This window comes from Aphanomyces astaci, assembly GCF_000520075.1.
Source record: "Aphanomyces astaci strain APO3 unplaced genomic scaffold supercont1.4, whole genome shotgun sequence".
NCBI lineage: Eukaryota > Oomycota > Saprolegniomycetes > Saprolegniales > Verrucalvaceae > Aphanomyces > Aphanomyces astaci.
Window position 1 is genome coordinate 1,395,952 of NW_009798267.1, and position 16,711 is coordinate 1,412,662.

The window sequence follows — 16,711 nt, forward strand, 5'->3', positions numbered from 1 at the left end:
ACAAAGTCGGTGTTCAAGACTAAGGACATCACCTCCGCGTGCACTGGGACCTCTTATGACAACAACAATATTTGACCTGTTAGCACAACAACAATATTATTAAGTTATGGCGCCACTCGAGGTGCGCGGCATGCAGTGCCTCATTTACATGGCGGTCGACGTCTTGGCAGTACAAACATCATGATTATGAAGTTACACTGTACCTGTACAGTAGCGAAGTGCATTTAACACTGTTCGATTGGAGCTAAGTGACATGTCCCTGGGGTCACCAACATCGAAGTTGATGCAGTTGGATTAGTTGATTGTCTCCAGTCGTGCCAACACCGAACTGCTTCAGTCAATCTGCAACGCCAGTGATAGTATGAGCGAAGCGTGCCTGTGATTGCTGCTGGGTGTACCGGATTGTTGGCAGGCTGTACATGGTAGCAACGTCGTACTCGGAGTAAGTCTCATGCTCAGCTTGGTCTGGCACTTGCATAATTTCACCACATGATACTCTAGTACTACTAGTAGTAGGTGTGTTTCGTAGTTTGTTTCGTAAATACCCAGATAAAGGGAAGTATGTACAGCACAGCTTCGTAACTACCATTCAATCAAATTGTACATTGCACGAGTGGTGTGATTCATTCGATGGCTTGGTACTACAGTAGTAGTACATAAAGGGAGGGTGACCAGGTGACAGTAACGTTACTTATACGATTAATAACAGTTAATCTAAATGGTTTATTTGGTGTAGTGTTCAGCAGCCTTGTACACGCCGAAGGCGGCGGCGGCCGCAACGGACGCAAAGAATGTCGACACGGACAGGGGCATGCCAAAAGGAGGTACGGCGGGCACGGCGATGTTGCCCGGGTCTTCGTACAGCACAGTCTTGGTGTGTTGCTTGTCGTTGACGATGGCGGCGGCACGTCGGCCGGCGACGAAGCCGTCTTCGTGGAATCCACGGCCGAGCCATGCGCCCGAAAGCGTGATGCCTTCCTCTTGGATGATGTCATCTTGGGGCAGGCAATCCACGAGGCGGCGGGGGTGGTCCCACGGGAAGTCGAGGACAATGTTGCTGGGTTTGCGGCCCTTGTAGTCGCCTGGCGTGATGGTCACGAACACGTTGTCGGTCGATTTGAGGTGCTGGATGCGGTTCATCCAGTACGTCAAAATGTACTGGTCGTCGTCCATGATGCGGACGTTCCAGCTGCTCCACGCGCCCTTGTCCTTGCTCAGGAACGACTCGTCGCGATGGACGTACATATGACTCTTGTGGAAGTAGTAGTCCATGAGTTTGTTCTTCTTGGACCATGGAAGGAGCGCCGCGCTCTCGTCCGCGTGCGAAGCCAGCACGACGTGGTCGCATTCGATGCGCTCACCCGACGCCAACACGACCGCCTTGCCACCCTCTTCGACCAACGTGGCGGTGGCGTTGGTCTTGAGCACACCGCCCTTGGATTCAAAGTACTCCAAGAACGGCGCCTTGTACGCTGACCCAATGTACCACCACAAGTGCTTGGGGCGGTCCACGCGGCGACCCAATGCGCCCAAAATGACTTGCCACAGTGGAATGTACAGCGAGTTCGAGTGCGTCTTCAAGCAGCGAAGGAACTGCGACGCTGGCAGCGTCATCACGTCGTGCTTGGGCACAGTCCACAGAATCGACACGAACGGCAGGTAGTAATGGCGGAAAAACGCCTTCGAGTACCGCCCCGACGCGGCCCATTCTTCGGTCGAGATGTTGGACGTCACGGGCATCGTCAACAAGTCCACCGTGAACTTGAAAATGTCGTAAATGACTTGCCACTTCTTGATCGAAAACAACTCCCAAAACGACGAAAACGGCTTCCGCGACGAAAACTGAATGTCCCCGGGAATGTCCGAGTCCACGGACAGCGACATGGGGATGCGCGTCTTGGTCGTCCCGTCTTCCTTGGTAATGCCAAACTGCTTGAACCACGCCTTGATGTTTGGGTTCGAGTCGCCGAACATCATGAACCCCAGGTCCACGGGCTCCCCATCCACTTCAATCGCGTATGTGTGTCCGCCAAAGTAGTCTTCCTTCTCGAGCAAGACCACTTCATGGCCATCCTTCACCAAGTGATACGCGGCGGAGATGCCGCCGATTCCCGACCCCACAACAACAACTTTCATGGCCAGAGTTACTTTGAAAATGAGACCTCACGATTTTCGATGCAAAGAAAGGGGGAAGTTCCCCTCATCTTTTGCGCGCTTCTTTACGATCACGGGCCGACGTTAAACCTTTAAACGTCATGCATTCCTGGCGTTTAGACGGCCAATTTTGCATTTTAACGTTACGTTAAACATTTGGCGCCATGTTTGATGTCTATCAGTCACAGTAATTTAATACGTATGCCGATCACACTTAAAATACTGTGGACATGTGTGACGCAACAATGTCCATGATTGGCCACAGGTCGATTTCGATGACTGCGTTCGGGACTTTCTATCACACTATTTAATGTGTGCTTCAGAACATGCACATGTTAGTCACAGGCGACACCGTCCATGGCACCATTTCTGAAAAGCGCGCCTACTTTGTGTCAAGAAATACTCCTAGAGTACAGTAGTATTCGTATCAGTACCCAGGCTTAGTGGTTTGCTCATCGCAATAATCGGACAAAAACTCCTTAACGTTAACCAGCCCGTCGATAATACTAGTAGTTGAAGTTCTCTTCGGCCCCTACTCGATCCCCGTACAGTACCCATATCGGTATGCCTGAGGATTTGGGGGACACATTACGCCCCACTGACCCCGCTGTGCAACTTTTGATCACCTCCGATGGTTAAAGGCGACTCTCCCCCTTCGTCGAAATCGAACAATCGCACGAAATGACAGTCATCATATAGCAGTTAACATGCTACATAGTAGTGCGCTAGTAGGAGTTAGAAGAAAGAGTCCATCTACTTGTCTTTCTGAAATACGGTTCACGTTTGAATTATATGTGGTGCAGTCTTCAACTCCGAACTGCCAAAGGCGCTACTCTGGAACTACTCGTACAAGTAAAAACTAATCCAACTGTCACTCCTTACATACATCGAAGTCACGGTGTGATTCAGGTCATATCAGCATTGGCGTACGGTCCCGTGATTCGTAGACTATCAAGCCGGGGAGGATATACCGGTATGTCGTAACGCCATAAAGTTGTGCGCAGTTATTTCAGCTGGTGCTGCCTTGCAAATCGGCCAGGACGTTGGGCAATACTGGATATACTACAGTATATATATATATCCTCATTGTAATTGTTAACGAAGAGTCTTAGGTACCTACCTGGACTGTATTCGACGAGTAAGCACTGCCATTGTAAAAATTCGAAATCAGATTTCATCACTCTCACCATCGACGGGCATTTTTTCGACAGGTGTGCATAATTGGGCAATTCACAGCCAATGAGACGCGAGTACTCAAATAAAGCAATTTCATTGGTTAATCTTGTAACCGACAGTGCTCATCGCAACAGTTCACGTGGCAAACGGAATATGATCGTATGATCCCGATACCAGAACCCAATCATCACACGATACGGCGGCCCCTCCTCCACCACGTCGTTGCGAACGATTGAGGTGTACTGTGAGGACCGCCCTTCGCCCCGTATTCATCTGGTGGCAAACATGTACGTACCAGGTTCGAATGCGTGGATCAGGGGTCACCTGGGGCTGGTAATCGTCTCGAACACCTCCGTGACAGCAACATCGGCATTTTCAACGTTCAAAGCATTTTGATGGATGTGAAGATGTTTAGGAAACTCGGGGGTACCGTTGGCAACATACGCAGGATCCCATGTGCGTTATATTGATGAGAATAAATACTTGAGCTCGCACGAAGTTGGATATGTACAGCATCTCCTTCGGCTGATGAATTGCGTTCGCATTCCAATGAGAAGGGGAAGACGTTGCCCCAGCGAGAACGCCCATCCCTTAAATACTTGTCACGCACTCGGACTTGGTGCTGACGAATATCAGGATTAAGGAGCGTTCACACTGGCATTCGCTCTTCACGACGCCAGCGTCCTCCATGCCTTGGACAATAACTCTTGGAATTCAGATTCTTGGAGGAAGCCGTGCGGCACCGAAGCATTCAAATCATGCCACTGAACGCAGGGATACTTCGCTGTCGTTGTCCTTACATTATTATCCCGTTGCGACGACGAGGAGTCGACACTAAAGCTGGTTTACAGGTAACCTTGTACTCAGTAATTGAGCTTTGATACTAGTAAACAAAAAAGGAATTCGAGGATTGGTGTCTCCCAGAAAAATGTGTTTTGACGAATCAACGATGCATTCACTTTATGATTGGTTGATTAATCACCAATCAGATAGTCGTTTCAATTGCTTTGAGCATTGTCAACAGGACATGGACGTGGCGGAGTACGTGACCCGCCTTTGCGAAGGTCTGAGAGAATGCGAACAAGCGTCTTTGCGTACAGTTGTGCATGAAGGGTAGGATTACCCTATCGGGTATCGTATGACCATGATTTTAACAGGGGAAACCGTCTGGCTCGCTTAAGAGACTTGCAGTCGTTGGCTGCATGTCCAGTCCTTGAACGCCACGAAACGTCGGGGTGCTGTGGCAGCGACGAGGCAGTTTCTTGCTCTTGCATCCACGCCAAAGATCCTCCTCAGCATATCATTTCCACAACTACTCCTACAACGCTCACCGTCATGTTACTCGGTCGCGTGGTCACCTCTAACGCGACACTTTCTCGCAACTCGTGGCCAGGTTTGTACCTCAGTGACGGCGACGTCACCCTTCCTCTGGTCCTGCTCCGTCCCAACATTGCATGGCTGCACCAGCTAGTGTGCATCACGTCGTGGAAATGCATCCAAACCCGCTCCATGGCATACCTCGAAGTTGATAGCATCCATCGTCTGGTCACGGTGCCCATTCCAATCTTGCCAGCATATATGACGTGGCAGTCTCTTCTAGCGTCCTGTTATCCTGCCCACAATAGACCTACGTATGCAGGTCCGTACCCGGTGCAGCGCGCCTTGTCGAAACGCGCCACCAGCAAGTCGTGGTCATCGAAAAAAAGCAAGAATTTCGTGGTGGCCGGGCGCGTCGCCGCCATTTCACCTGTGTCCACCCAATTGGACAGTCAGTACTTCTTTGTTGAAATCGAAGCAGCCAGCGACCCCACGACAGGACCGGCATCGCCGTTGGTTCGGCAGTTCATTTCCGTGCTCATGGCAGGCCACACGGCAACGTTCCACTCGTTCCTGTGGCCAGGGCTAGAGATTGTGCTCACAGATCTGGTCAAAGTATTTGCCAAGGAGTGCAATATGTACATGCTGCACACAACAACGTCGGCGGCGTCCTCGTACTCCTCGCCCCATACCCCCCCCCACGAGGCCCACACCACGTTGCATCACGCGTCGGTCGCCCCCACGTCCCACTTGCCGCCGCTTCACATCTTCCGCGCGTTGCCTCGTTACGATCGCCAGTCGTCATCTAGCAGCCTCCACTACACCGGCCAAGTCACCCGTCGAGTCTGCGACGACTCGTTTGAGCTAAACCACTCGGTGGTTGTGTTGTTTGCGCACTTCCCCCTCCCGAATCGCTGCGCGGGGCTTCGCGTCGGCGCCACGGTCACCATCTTTCAAGGCCACCGCCTTGGCCCGTCGCTGATTGGCTTGTGCTCTCGCAGTAGTGTCGTCCTGGACGAGTTTGCGTCAGCTCCGACGCCCATGCACCTCCACCCTCGGTCGTCCCGCGTGCAAGAACTAGCGTTCCACCAAGTCCCTTTGACCACCGTGGCGTATTTACTGGAGCTGTCCCAAGACATGTTGACACGATTTAGCAGGTATGGCGCGACCGGCGCCGCCAGTAATAACCGCGACCCCAATGGACGTCACTCTCCAGCGTGGGATGTATTCCAAGACGCGACTGTGCGGAAACAAACGCTCTTAAGGCAGCTGGCGTCTTCTGCGGGGGTCGTGTGGCGGCCCAGACCTACGTTAGGTCATAGCTTTCTCTGCCATTCCGCCACGACTTGCTTTAGCGGTGCAGGTACCAATTCTATCTATATCAACGCAAATCCAAATATTCTATGCCATGGCCACATCCTGTATCTGATGACATGGAGGTTAGACTCGAACGAAGAACGGATGGGTCGTGCTATTTCCTTGCAAGCACTGGTGGACCGGATGGTGGCGCGCTTGACGAGTGACTCGCTGGACGACGACAATCTCGTTCAGCAAGTTGTGTATCCATCTTCGGACGATCCGCAACCATCCATTTTACTCGTGGGATGCATCGAAGGCTCCATAGCCACAAACGACCTTTGCCTTGTCGATCGTACAGCCAGTATACCGCTTGCACTCGTCACTCCTGGAAACGTACAGATCGCTTCTGTGCCGTCTGCGATACTGTACCATATTCTAGCGTACGACGTTGTGGTCACTCGAGTGCCGCTGCCAGAACCCACCGACGACCATCGCCGACAACTTGGCCAATTCACCTCGATCGCCGCCCCTTCCACCAGTACCCATGCCACCTACGTCCACATTCGGTGCCACGCCCTCCGACCAGTAGTTTCATCCTCACCACGATCAGACGCTGTCGCAGCCACTGCATCGTCCACACATCGCCGCCGCCTGCTTGTCCTTCGCATCGACATCCTACCGCATCCGCAGGAAAAACGACGACCTACCCACGTCCTCGTGCACGGCGTCCTCGTCCCGCCCCCCTCGCAACCCTCAACAGCGTCCGACTGGTGTATGGCGCAAGTGTTAGTACCTTGGTCTGCCTGGGCATGGCACGTGCATTGGGCAAGTGTATGGGACATTTGTTTCAAGGTCGTTCCCCATCGGATCGAGTTTACGCCGCCTCTTACATCTGCCTATGCATTCGAGTACCACTTGGCCAAGTTCAAACAAGAGCAATACAAACGAGGTCATGGTAACGAGGTCGACTGGAACGACCTGCACACGCGGCCAAAGGTGACGGAGGCGCTGGTTCAGTATCGCATATCTGCCGACAACGACACTACGTTTGTATGGGTTGCCACGCTGTACGAAGACGGCTCCTTACACCACCACCCCCACAACGCAATATGGACCTCCATGGCCATGCATTACGAAACGATGCATCCCCCGTCGAGTCTGCATGTGATTCCGTTGCAAAACCCTTCCGAACGGCCGCTTGCAACACATGTCCCCCCACAGCCGCACCCTAGTGCCTTGGAGGACCGCCTCGTGTCCACGTACGGCATTGTCACAGATTTGGCCATCGTCCCTGCGCACGAGTACCACCATATTCGCAGCAAAGCCTCCTCCACCGCATCGCATGACGAGATGATTCTGCAGGTGACAATGCAAGATCTGAACGCCCCTGATGTTGTCGTGGTGGGGCTCTGGTTGAACTCGACTCGACGCTGCCAGGCTGGATGGCCATCCGGGCTGGCCTTGGGCGTCCACCTCGTACTCCATCGCGTGAAAGTGAAGGTCCGCAAACGGGGCTTCAAGCTCGACATGGTCCAAATACATACTACCGCCGTGACCATTCGCTGCGACAACGCGATTACGTACTCGAGATCGTCGTGTCGTAGTACGAGTTGGAATCGGTCGTTGGTTCGTAGTGGCCTCGACGCGCTGACGGAGTCAGCAGCAGAGCAGACGACTCCGGACACGATGATGATTCACATGTACCAATACTTGACCATCGACCGCCGCATCCATCGGTTTATGGCGGCAGTGTGTCACGTCAGCTACGCCATCTTGAAATGCATTTGCAAGCACTGCCATGGTCGGTTGACAAGGGAAATAATCTCGAGCAGCGGAAACCTGGCCATGCCCATGAGACATGCCGCGTACAACGTGTGTAGCCGTGCCCCCACCCCCATGGTGAACTTGCTCCTGCGATGCATCGTCGACGACGGGTCTGCCCAAGTTGAATTACATTGCGAAGGGGAGGTAGCCTGGAATCTCTTGCAGGTAGTAGTAGTTGATACGCGTATGCATGTCAACGAATCATGACCGATTGTAGATGCCACAACGAACGGTGTTTGAGACGTTGGCCATGGAGCAGGCGGGAGAGCTGGCGTACTATGCCAGCAACGACGTAGCCGAGGGCACCCGTGAAGCATTGTGGCGGAAGGCCGTCCTCGATGCGCTGACCTACTTGGGCCAAGTGTCGTTGTGTGCAAGGAGGTTCTTTGCCAAAGCGACCAATGAAGCGACTGCTGCGCAGGGACCTCCGATGTCCGTCCTCCGGTGTGGCGACTTCTCCGTGCGGACTCCTGTGCAACCCATGGTTCACATGGAAGCTACTTCCGTTGACGTTGTGTATGCGAAAGCTGAACTCCGGCGACTACTGTATTGATGATGAGTCCACATGGACCTGCTAGTGTACACTGTATATCCGGCAATTTCAGCTTCCTCTTGAGGGTATTAAAATAGTTTGTTTTAATTTACACTTGGATAAAGTATTAAACATAACAATGTGGAAATTAAAAATGGATTGTTATTACCTTACAGAATGTAGGTCCAACCTTCAGTTGGTTAGTTGGTTAAAATGCATCGCTGCCTCCTTCGGCCATTATTGCTGTGGCCGACACGACAAACGAGGGTGCGTCATGACGTACCCAGCGAGTGGACGCAACCTCTGCATGTGAAGAGCGACTTGTTTTTCGTTGGAGCGATCTTGGTGTCAGGATTGACTGCCTATGGGGCAACAAAGCAGTATTGGTCTCATGGGGGCGAGCCAGCCGTTCCGATTAGCACCACTGATGATGCGGAGGAGCCGACTACTATAGAACCGGAAGTTGATGCCATCAATAGTCCTATTTTGACAAAGGAGACATTGATGGCTGTGGTTAAGGAGCTCGAGGCGTCGATTCACTTGTTGCTGGTATGTATGTATGTAGCTCCCATTGTGCTACAAACACAAGCCAACGTTCGTGATTTAGGACCATGTGCTCATGGGTGTTGCTGATGTACGAGGGCCAGAAGGTGCTGTGGATGTGGATAGTCTCACAGAGTCCTTCCTGGTCCAGCTGGAACAAGCCAAGACGGAAGTATGTTCACTTTTTTGCATCTTGAATGGTACATTCATCGGGACTTATGTAGATTTTGGCCAAGCATGGCCTTGCTCCCGAAGTGCTTGCTTCTGCGATCGAGAGCCACGCAGATGACGACGACATCAGGCTCGCGCTAGCCCAATGTCGTGCTCAGCTACAGTATGGAGTTCACAGGTGTAGCCATCGGTCGCGATGATGCACTGAATCTGTAGAGTGCAACGAAACGTAAAGTTGACGCAGGAACAAGTGCTGCACATCATTCAAGACGGATTGGAGTTGGTGGCGACGACTGTAGACGAGGCTCAGGGTGATGACGCTTCGCAAGATGGAAGTGGCCAAGAGAACGATCCAACGTGGGTCGACACTATGTAGTCGCCATGTAGCCAACATTGACCACTTGCATCATAGGTACCAAGAAAAGTTGAATGCCAAGCTCTCGGCAAAGCATGGCCAGGTGAACGACGAGGTATATCATACTCAACCCGAGTTAGATGCGTTCTGAACCTTGGGTAGGAGTTGGCTCGCGCAGTTGCTCTGTTCGCTGCCGGGGACATCACGTTCCAGCGAAAGCTCCAGGCGCTGTATGCTGCCCATCGATCCAGGTAGTAACTGCTACGGGTTCCAAAACGATGCTAAAGGACCGACGGTGGTAAAGGATGGCTCAAGAGTCTTGCCGACACCCGAGTCTAGTTGCGCCGTCTCACCGTAGTCGAATTATTCATTTCACAGGGGTATATTAGTTAAGGCAAGTTTTTCTCTGCACGTGGCTTTCGGTTGGGTGGATGTGTGATTGGCGCCCTGGTCTCAGAGAAAATGCGTTTTAAAGGGTATATCTGGCATTTCCGGATAACGCAATGCGATTGTTATGCGTGATTGGTTACCATTGCCCGCGCATTTCAAATTACCCAATCAATGTCATGTTTCATATCAAAGGATAGAGGTTTAGGCTGAGTCGACGTTCACCATACAGGTATACTAAAACCAAGATAAGGAGTTTCCAGTTTAAAATTTATCATTTAGCTCTTCGAATCGAAGACGTAAAGTACGAGGCGAGCTCTCTCTGCGTCTTGCCTCCTTGCGACGAATCTCAAGTGCTGCACCGTTCGCTCACCTGTATATGCCTGAATCCACCGTGATGCAAAGCGCTGTTCAATCTGCCGTGGGTGGCCCACTTGCCAAGAAGGCACGGGTGAGAGCCCCACCTAAAACCGCCGTCCCAAAAGCCGCTCCGCCGCCCAAGGTTGTCGTTGCGGCCGCCAAACCTGACTCAACCACACCAAAAGCAAAGCGACCGCCGTCAACAACAGCAGCGGCAAAGAAGCGCCAGGCAGCACAAGCTGCAGCTGCTGCAAGCTCTAACGTGCATGGAATGGCAAGTAATTCAACCAACAACCCGTCGACAACGGCCGAAAGCAACACATTTGCCACAAACGGACCCTCCACCACTGTAGGCAACATGCATGGCGGAGGAAATAGTGGCGGCAACGGTCTGCAGCGTTCGTATTCAGGTGCTTCACTCTCTGCCACGCCTACTCAGTCCACACAGGCGGCTACAGGATCAGGGCTCGGGAACACCCATCCCAGCACTGCTCCGGCATCGTCCACGACGGATACCGTACCATATCCCGATCCGACCATGCGACGTACCGCCATGCAAGCGTTATACGTGCGGTACAAGCAGCTCCATGGAACCAAAATCGACGACACGACGTTGCAGCGCATGGCTGCTCGGACCGAGCATCAGATTGCCACGACCAGCACCAATCGTGAAGAGTACATGATCAAGTCCCAGAACGAGATGGCCCGCATCGACATGAGCCAACGGATGAACAACACCCCACCCCATTCAGATGCTGCTGCAACGGCCAACAACAGCCACCCATCGGCCGCCAACAAGGCAGGCGTACCGCCACCCACCGCCTCCGCTGGCATCGCTCCGACCAATGCCATGGCCAACTCGTTTGCCCAGCAGCAGCAGCACATGCTGCAGCGCCAACTGTCGCAGAACAACGTGCCGTTTTTTCACGACAATGGCACGAGTATGCAGCAAGCCGCGCTTCAGCAGCAGCAGCAGATGATGGCCAACACTGGCGGCAATCCATTCCAACACGCGGCCGCGCCAGGCAACTTGTCATACCAAGAGTTTTGCCAACGCATGCAGTTTCAACCGATGGAAAAGCTCGTGGAAATCATGTGGAACCAACGGCTCATGATCTTCCAGCTGCAGCAAGAGAACGGCGCGGTCAAGAAGCAGTGTGCCACGTACCAGCAGGTGATCATGTCCATGAGCTCCATGCACAACCACGGGGGGTACAATGGCGGGCTCATGCAGCCACAGCACGCAGCGTCGTTCTTTGGCCAACCTTCCGTTCCATCGCAACCCCCCATGAAGTCGTTTGGGGGCGGCGCCACGCCGTCCACTGGCGGGTACACCCCCCAACAGCAACAACAGCATATGGATCCAACGGGGGGAGGACAACTTTCCCGCCAGTCGTCCATGACGAATGTGGCCACTGCCTTTGGCACGCCCCAACAACAGCAACAAGTGTCGACGCCCCAGTCAGTATACGGCACTGCCGCGACGCCGCAACCCAGCGCGGCAACGGGGACGACCACCACCCCCACCACAACCACAGCGACGACTGTGGGCGTTGGTGGGGCGCCTTCGATGACCCCCGCGACGGCGGCGGTCTACTGGGCCAAAGTTCAAGACCTCAAAGCCAAGTACTTTGAGCAGCTGAAAAAGGCGTACCAGATCTTGTGCATGGCGGCGCAGTCTGGATCGCGACAAACGTCCAAGGCTGAAAGCATGAAGCAAAATATTCACTATGCCATGGTCGTGCTCAATGAGACGGAAGCGTCGGCGCCGCAACCGCGGGAACCCAACGTGCTGCAGGCCATCGAGACGTTTATCGTCGACAGCATCGTCCCGCTGGTGCGCAAGGTGCACGAAGTGTCGTTGCAGCAGCAACAACTACAGCAGCAACAGCAGCAGCAGCAACAGCAATCCGCCGCAGTTCCCGGCGAGTTTACCAAACAGTTGACAGACGCCATGGTGCACCAACGGGTGGTGGCTTCACAACTCAAGCAGGAGCCGCCACCCAAGTCTGTCCAAGGACCACCACAGCCATTGCCGCCTACGTCTGGCGACACCGCGGGGGTTGGGGGTCCCGTGGGTCCCGTGGTGTCGAGTAGTGTGGACCACCCCCCGCCCCCGTCGCCACTGTCGAATGACCCGGCCAAGAAGGAAAACCAAAGCCACCTGAGTAACACAATGGACGAGTTCGACGACTTTCAAGGGCTGGACGACTTGGACGACGACAAGCTGGACGACGACGATGGTGATGACACCATGGGCGATCATCCATCCGGTGCTGCCGCCGTTGCGCTCGATGTGGCGGCTGGAGGGGTTCCTCCACAAGACAGCGCTGTTGCGGCGGCGGCGGATGTGGGCGACGATGCCGCTGCCGATGCCACCGACGACATGGTGGTTTCAACCAGCCCAACACCAACAACTGCGTCGACCACCAGCAGCATCTCAAACACCAGTAGCACCGCAGCAACTAGCGACCTCAACGATGACAGCGCGTCGTCGAAGCGGTCCCATAGTGAAATTTAAGGCAAACGTTGTTCTTTTTGTGTGTTGAAGAATTGGGTAGTATGTGTATACGTGCTAGGTTCGAGGAACGATATATATATACGATGATGATGGTTGGCAAAGAATCCATCCATCCATCGTGGGGCTGTAGTACATTAGTTGTGGGGATAGTGTATTAGTTACTATGTAGTACTAAAGTCTGTACGGTGGGATGCAAGCGTAGCGGCGGCGTGGGGGGCTGTCGTCCTCCGTTGGCATGCCATCGCTCGTGGTGATGGTACGGAATACGATGGTCGTTGGTCATCATCCTCATGGGGGGTGCCAGTCGACTTGGCGGGGGGCTGATGCTACTGACCGACCCTGCTACATGTAGAGTATGTGCGCGGCTGAGCTTGTACTTGGCTCGATCACCGGCAGCTTGGGCGCGGCCGTGGGGAAACACTGACGACGGCAAGTCCTGCCACGTCATATACGACAAGGCAGCGGGGGGTTGGCTACTAGTCGACCGACTGGTCGTGTGCAATTCCGTGGCCTTAAAGTACGTGAGCACCGGCGCGACGATGCCCTCGGCCATTCCCACGCCCGTCTGACTGGTTGCGAGCTCAAACCCGACAAAGAAGGCGTGGTCCGGGGCTCCAAAGTAACTTGGAAATGGGTGCACCGTGAGCACGTGGTGTGTGAGCTGCAGCGCGTCGACCAATTTGCGCAATCGGGACGCGACAAACCCGACTTGGGCGGCGTCCCCCGCCGCCGACGACCTCTCGTCCGAAGACGGGGCCACGCGGACGTGGATGTAGTGGTCGTAGCGCACGAAAAAGTCGCTGGGGGCGAAGAGGGGCCCCCACGCCACTGGGCTCGTGAGGCCCTGACCTGCCATGTCGTCCAGCACGAGCTTCCCACGGGTGAGCTCCTCTTTGAGCACCCGCAGCGTCGAGTGCGTGACGTTGGCCGCCGAGTTCATGGTCGGGTACCCCGGCGTGAGGATGGGCATCACGTGCGCGCGATCGTGCACGTGCAGTGCGGGGCTCCACTGCGCAAAGCCGTGGCCGGCATCGTACGGCTTGGCGAGCATCACTGGCATCGGCCACTGCCACGTCGACAACACGTTAAAAAAGTGGTGGAGGAGGGACCCTGCGACAGCGTGGGGGAACATTTGGCACACGAGGGCGACCAGCACGGTCCACGAGATGCCCCCTAGAAACCCGACCTTGTTTGAGTACAGCCCCCGGGCCTTTGCCCATGCGCGGACGGCGCGGAGGCAGCCGCGGAACGCCGTGGGGTTCGGGACCAAGTCGAGCACGAGCGACGCGACGCGGGGCACAGAGAGCGACCGGACGGACGTCAAGTCCATACCCACGAGAATGTGGTCGCTGTGCAGAGGCAGGTGTTTGGGTACGACGGACTGTGAGAACCGACTGAAGAGCAGGTCCACGTGGATGTCGCCGTGAAACGTGCACGAGATGGTGGGGACGTACGCTTCCTCCATGCACACGACATGGTCCACGGATGCAGAGGTTGACAAGAGCGAGGGCAGCGTCGTGAAGAAGTCGGCGGCGGTCACTTCGACCGGGCACAGCACGACCACGTCCAAGTCGGAATCGGCGTCGTCGACTTTGAGGTAGAAGCTGCCGCCGACAAACAGCGACGCTGTGCATGTGTGATGCAGTTGAACCATCCACTTGTCCACCAGTCGATCCAGTGCCACGAGCACGCGGTGTTTGGCCTTGAGCGTGTCTCCTTGGGGCGATGGGGCGAGGGAGTTCAAGCACTTGTGCAAACCGTTGGTGTGGCGCCGCTCGAATTCCGTCGGGGGAGGCAGGGGTGGGAGGTCGCCAGAGGAGGTGGGGGGCGCGACGAGGGGTTGCAGGTGGCATCGCTGCCGCAAGCCTTCCAACACCACATGTGTGGCGCCGCGTAGCATGGATTGGCGCATCTCTCGCTTCGAACTTTTGGTCAGCACGCCTTGCGATGCAGCGTGCGCAATGGCGCTTCGGATCGCGCGGGGATGCAATCGGGCGGCGGACGTCTTGTCCTGTCGGGATGAAAGCTCGGACGGAGGAGAGCTTGGTGGCAGTGGCGGGGGGGGCAACGCTCGGTCTGTGGCCCAAGCAGTTTTAGTCTCTCGTTCTTTCTCTGGTGGAACGGGACTGGACGTTGACGACACGTGTTGGTTGTCGTTCGAATTGAGGGGACTCTGATAATTGTTGTCGATGGGTGACATCGGCGCCGACACCGTGCCACATTCGGATGGAGTTGGAGACATTATGTTCGCCATCGCCGCTGCCGTCGTCGACGAGGTGGACCACGCGGAGCTGTGCAAGTTGGATGAAGCTGTTGTGTGCAAGAGCAGCGCTTCCTTGTAGCTGCTGCAGGATGTACTGGCCGTGGCAGTGGTCGTGTTGTTTGACATTACACCGTGCACGAAGGCGCGTTTGCCCAGCACGTGGCTCCCAAACTCGTCGTTGTTGTTGCTATCGAGGCCTCGCTTGCTTTGGGCTTCAGCGGTAGCCACTAGCGCGGCATCAGAGGACGACAACATGCAGTCGGTGCTGCTGCACACAGTGGGCGTCGATGCTTCGTCCAAGAGGAGCGTTTTTCGGTTATTGTTGTCGACAAGGGCTAAGGCCAGAGCCCGGGACCGCTTGGCCTTGCGCGATGACATCGACAGGACTGCGGTAGCGTTGGCGGTGGTCGGGCTAGTGGCTGCACCAGTGTTGTCCTTCATGTCGGATTCTCAACTGGATAAAGAAACTGGAGCATCCATGCCCCTTGGGCTACCCTGCCCCGATCTATGCCCAATTCGGACTCCTTCGCGGCTCTTATTGGTCGAATCTGCCTAGAACAACCGCCTGACCAAGCAAAGATATATAGAATCAAGGCCTGAAACCGTTCCATTATCCGGACGACTAGCCACGTATCCGGCATATGCATGGCGGTTTCATATTTGTGACACGAGGAATGCTCGGCTCAATAGATGATCCCAACTTAACGTTAGTGAGAATGATCGATGGAGTCGTCCCCATGAACAACGACAAGGATTGGCAAGGTTGAGATAAATGGGGAATATTATGGCAGCAGATGCGCGCGAAGGCGAGAATCCCGAGTCGCATTGGCGCTTTCCGCTTCGAGCAGCAGCGCTGCCACGTCGGCATGTCCATTCCTGAGCGCTAATTGTTTCGCTGTAGCCCCACACTAGAACGTAAACACACAAGGTCAGGTTGAAATCGTCAAGTGCTGGTTGGTCGCACTTCGTCTGTCCGATGAACGTCAGCATGGTGTTCCAGAAGTAACTTCACCGATCGCTTCTGCCCACGACTTGCCGCAATCATAATGGCTGTTCGGTGTTTCTAGTCGAATGGCATCATGCTTCTTCGCTCAAAGAAAGACATAGAAGAGGCGGCGGTACATTGCATAGTGTTTCGGTTCCGGCGCCGTGAAGCAAGAGTCGACGGGCCGCCTTCGTATATCCTTTCATCACGGCCAGATACAGCGGCGTGAATCCTTCCTAGGCAAACATAGCAATGTAAGTCGAATGACTCTGATGGCATATGTGGACGACTGTACAGTACGTAGCGGCAGTCGACCTCGGCACCTTGCTCCAATGCTGCGTCGAGCTTGGCAATGTCGTTCATGGCGGCCCCCTCGACGAGGGAGTAGTTGATCTGAGACCGGTCTACCCGCTCCTTCTTGCCGAGCCGTGACATGTTGCGTTGAGAAATTCGAGTGCACTCGTGTAGGACATACTAGTACTACTGTAGTAGTACTAGTTAGTACAGTTTACACATCGCTTTACTGTACAATGATATCCTAGAAATATGTACCTTTTTTAGAACAAAATTAGGTCATTTCTTCCGGATGTTGCCTGATTATAACCGGATGATGATTTGCTTGATTGGTTCATTTAAATTGTCCCTTTGAACACTTCTCATTTTGGATGAAAGGGCTCATCGCATCAAGCTGTCCGTGAAGCAACAACTAGGGGAGCGAGTGAAGGAATGTGATGATCTAATGGCATGACCACATCGACAGGCAGTAGTGTAAGTGGCTTGGATGAAAGGAAACACAACACCAGAGCCACGTTAGCTGGCGGTAT

The 16,711-nt window shown here is 54.4% G+C and overlaps 6 protein-coding genes across 11 annotated transcripts; 2 read left to right on the top strand and 4 right to left on the bottom strand.

The window, feature by feature from the left end:
- Positions 1–671: 671 nt before the first annotated feature.
- Positions 672–2,199, bottom strand: H257_02632 (hypothetical protein). The gene has a single exon (XM_009826356.1). It carries the CDS (start codon positions 2,134–2,136, stop codon positions 724–726), a length of 1,413 nt encoding a protein of 470 aa, XP_009824658.1. The 5' UTR covers positions 2,137–2,199; the 3' UTR covers positions 672–723.
- A 5,133-nt stretch (positions 2,200–7,332) lies between these two features.
- Positions 7,333–8,387, top strand: H257_02633 (hypothetical protein). Its single transcript, XM_009826357.1, has 2 exons — positions 7,333–7,935; positions 7,988–8,387. The coding sequence occupies exons 1-2, from the start codon at positions 7,474–7,476 to the stop codon at positions 8,321–8,323; spliced, it is 798 nt and encodes a 265-aa protein (XP_009824659.1). The 5' UTR covers positions 7,333–7,473; the 3' UTR covers positions 8,324–8,387.
- A 118-nt stretch (positions 8,388–8,505) lies between these two features.
- H257_02634 (hypothetical protein) lies at positions 8,506–9,782 on the top strand. 5 transcript variants are annotated; one of them, XM_009826358.1, is made up of 7 exons: positions 8,510–8,851; positions 8,910–9,017; positions 9,070–9,179; positions 9,233–9,373; positions 9,429–9,486; positions 9,534–9,622; positions 9,676–9,782. In XM_009826358.1, the coding sequence occupies exons 1-7, from the start codon at positions 8,516–8,518 to the stop codon at positions 9,758–9,760; spliced, it is 927 nt and encodes a 308-aa protein (XP_009824660.1). In that variant the 5' UTR covers positions 8,510–8,515; the 3' UTR covers positions 9,761–9,782. The 5 variants fall into 5 exon arrangements, with proteins under 5 accessions (XP_009824661.1, XP_009824664.1, XP_009824663.1 ...); XM_009826359.1 differs by having other exon boundaries at positions 8,506–8,851; positions 9,233–9,486; XM_009826362.1 differs by having other exon boundaries at positions 8,506–8,851; positions 9,534–9,782.
- Positions 9,783–10,035: 253 nt separating this feature from the next.
- On the bottom strand, positions 10,036–12,669 carry H257_02635 (hypothetical protein). Its single transcript, XM_009826363.1, has one exon. The coding sequence runs from the start codon at positions 11,153–11,155 to the stop codon at positions 10,802–10,804; it is 354 nt and encodes a 117-aa protein (XP_009824665.1). The 5' UTR covers positions 11,156–12,669; the 3' UTR covers positions 10,036–10,801.
- Positions 12,670–12,779: 110 nt separating this feature from the next.
- Positions 12,780–15,354, bottom strand: H257_02636 (hypothetical protein). The gene has a single exon (XM_009826364.1). It carries the CDS (start codon positions 15,341–15,343, stop codon positions 12,794–12,796), a length of 2,550 nt encoding a protein of 849 aa, XP_009824666.1. The 5' UTR covers positions 15,344–15,354; the 3' UTR covers positions 12,780–12,793.
- A 224-nt stretch (positions 15,355–15,578) lies between these two features.
- Positions 15,579–16,376, bottom strand: H257_02637. Of its 2 annotated transcripts, XM_009826365.1 has the most exons (4): positions 16,188–16,376; positions 16,025–16,123; positions 15,867–15,965; positions 15,579–15,810 (listed from the first exon to the last, which is right to left on the bottom strand). In XM_009826365.1, the coding sequence occupies exons 1-4, from the start codon at positions 16,320–16,322 to the stop codon at positions 15,685–15,687; spliced, it is 459 nt and encodes a 152-aa protein (XP_009824667.1). In that variant the 5' UTR covers positions 16,323–16,376; the 3' UTR covers positions 15,579–15,684. The 2 variants fall into 2 exon arrangements, with proteins under 2 accessions (XP_009824667.1, XP_009824668.1); XM_009826366.1 differs by having other exon boundaries at positions 15,579–15,965.
- Between the last annotated feature and the right edge of the window lie 335 nt (positions 16,377–16,711).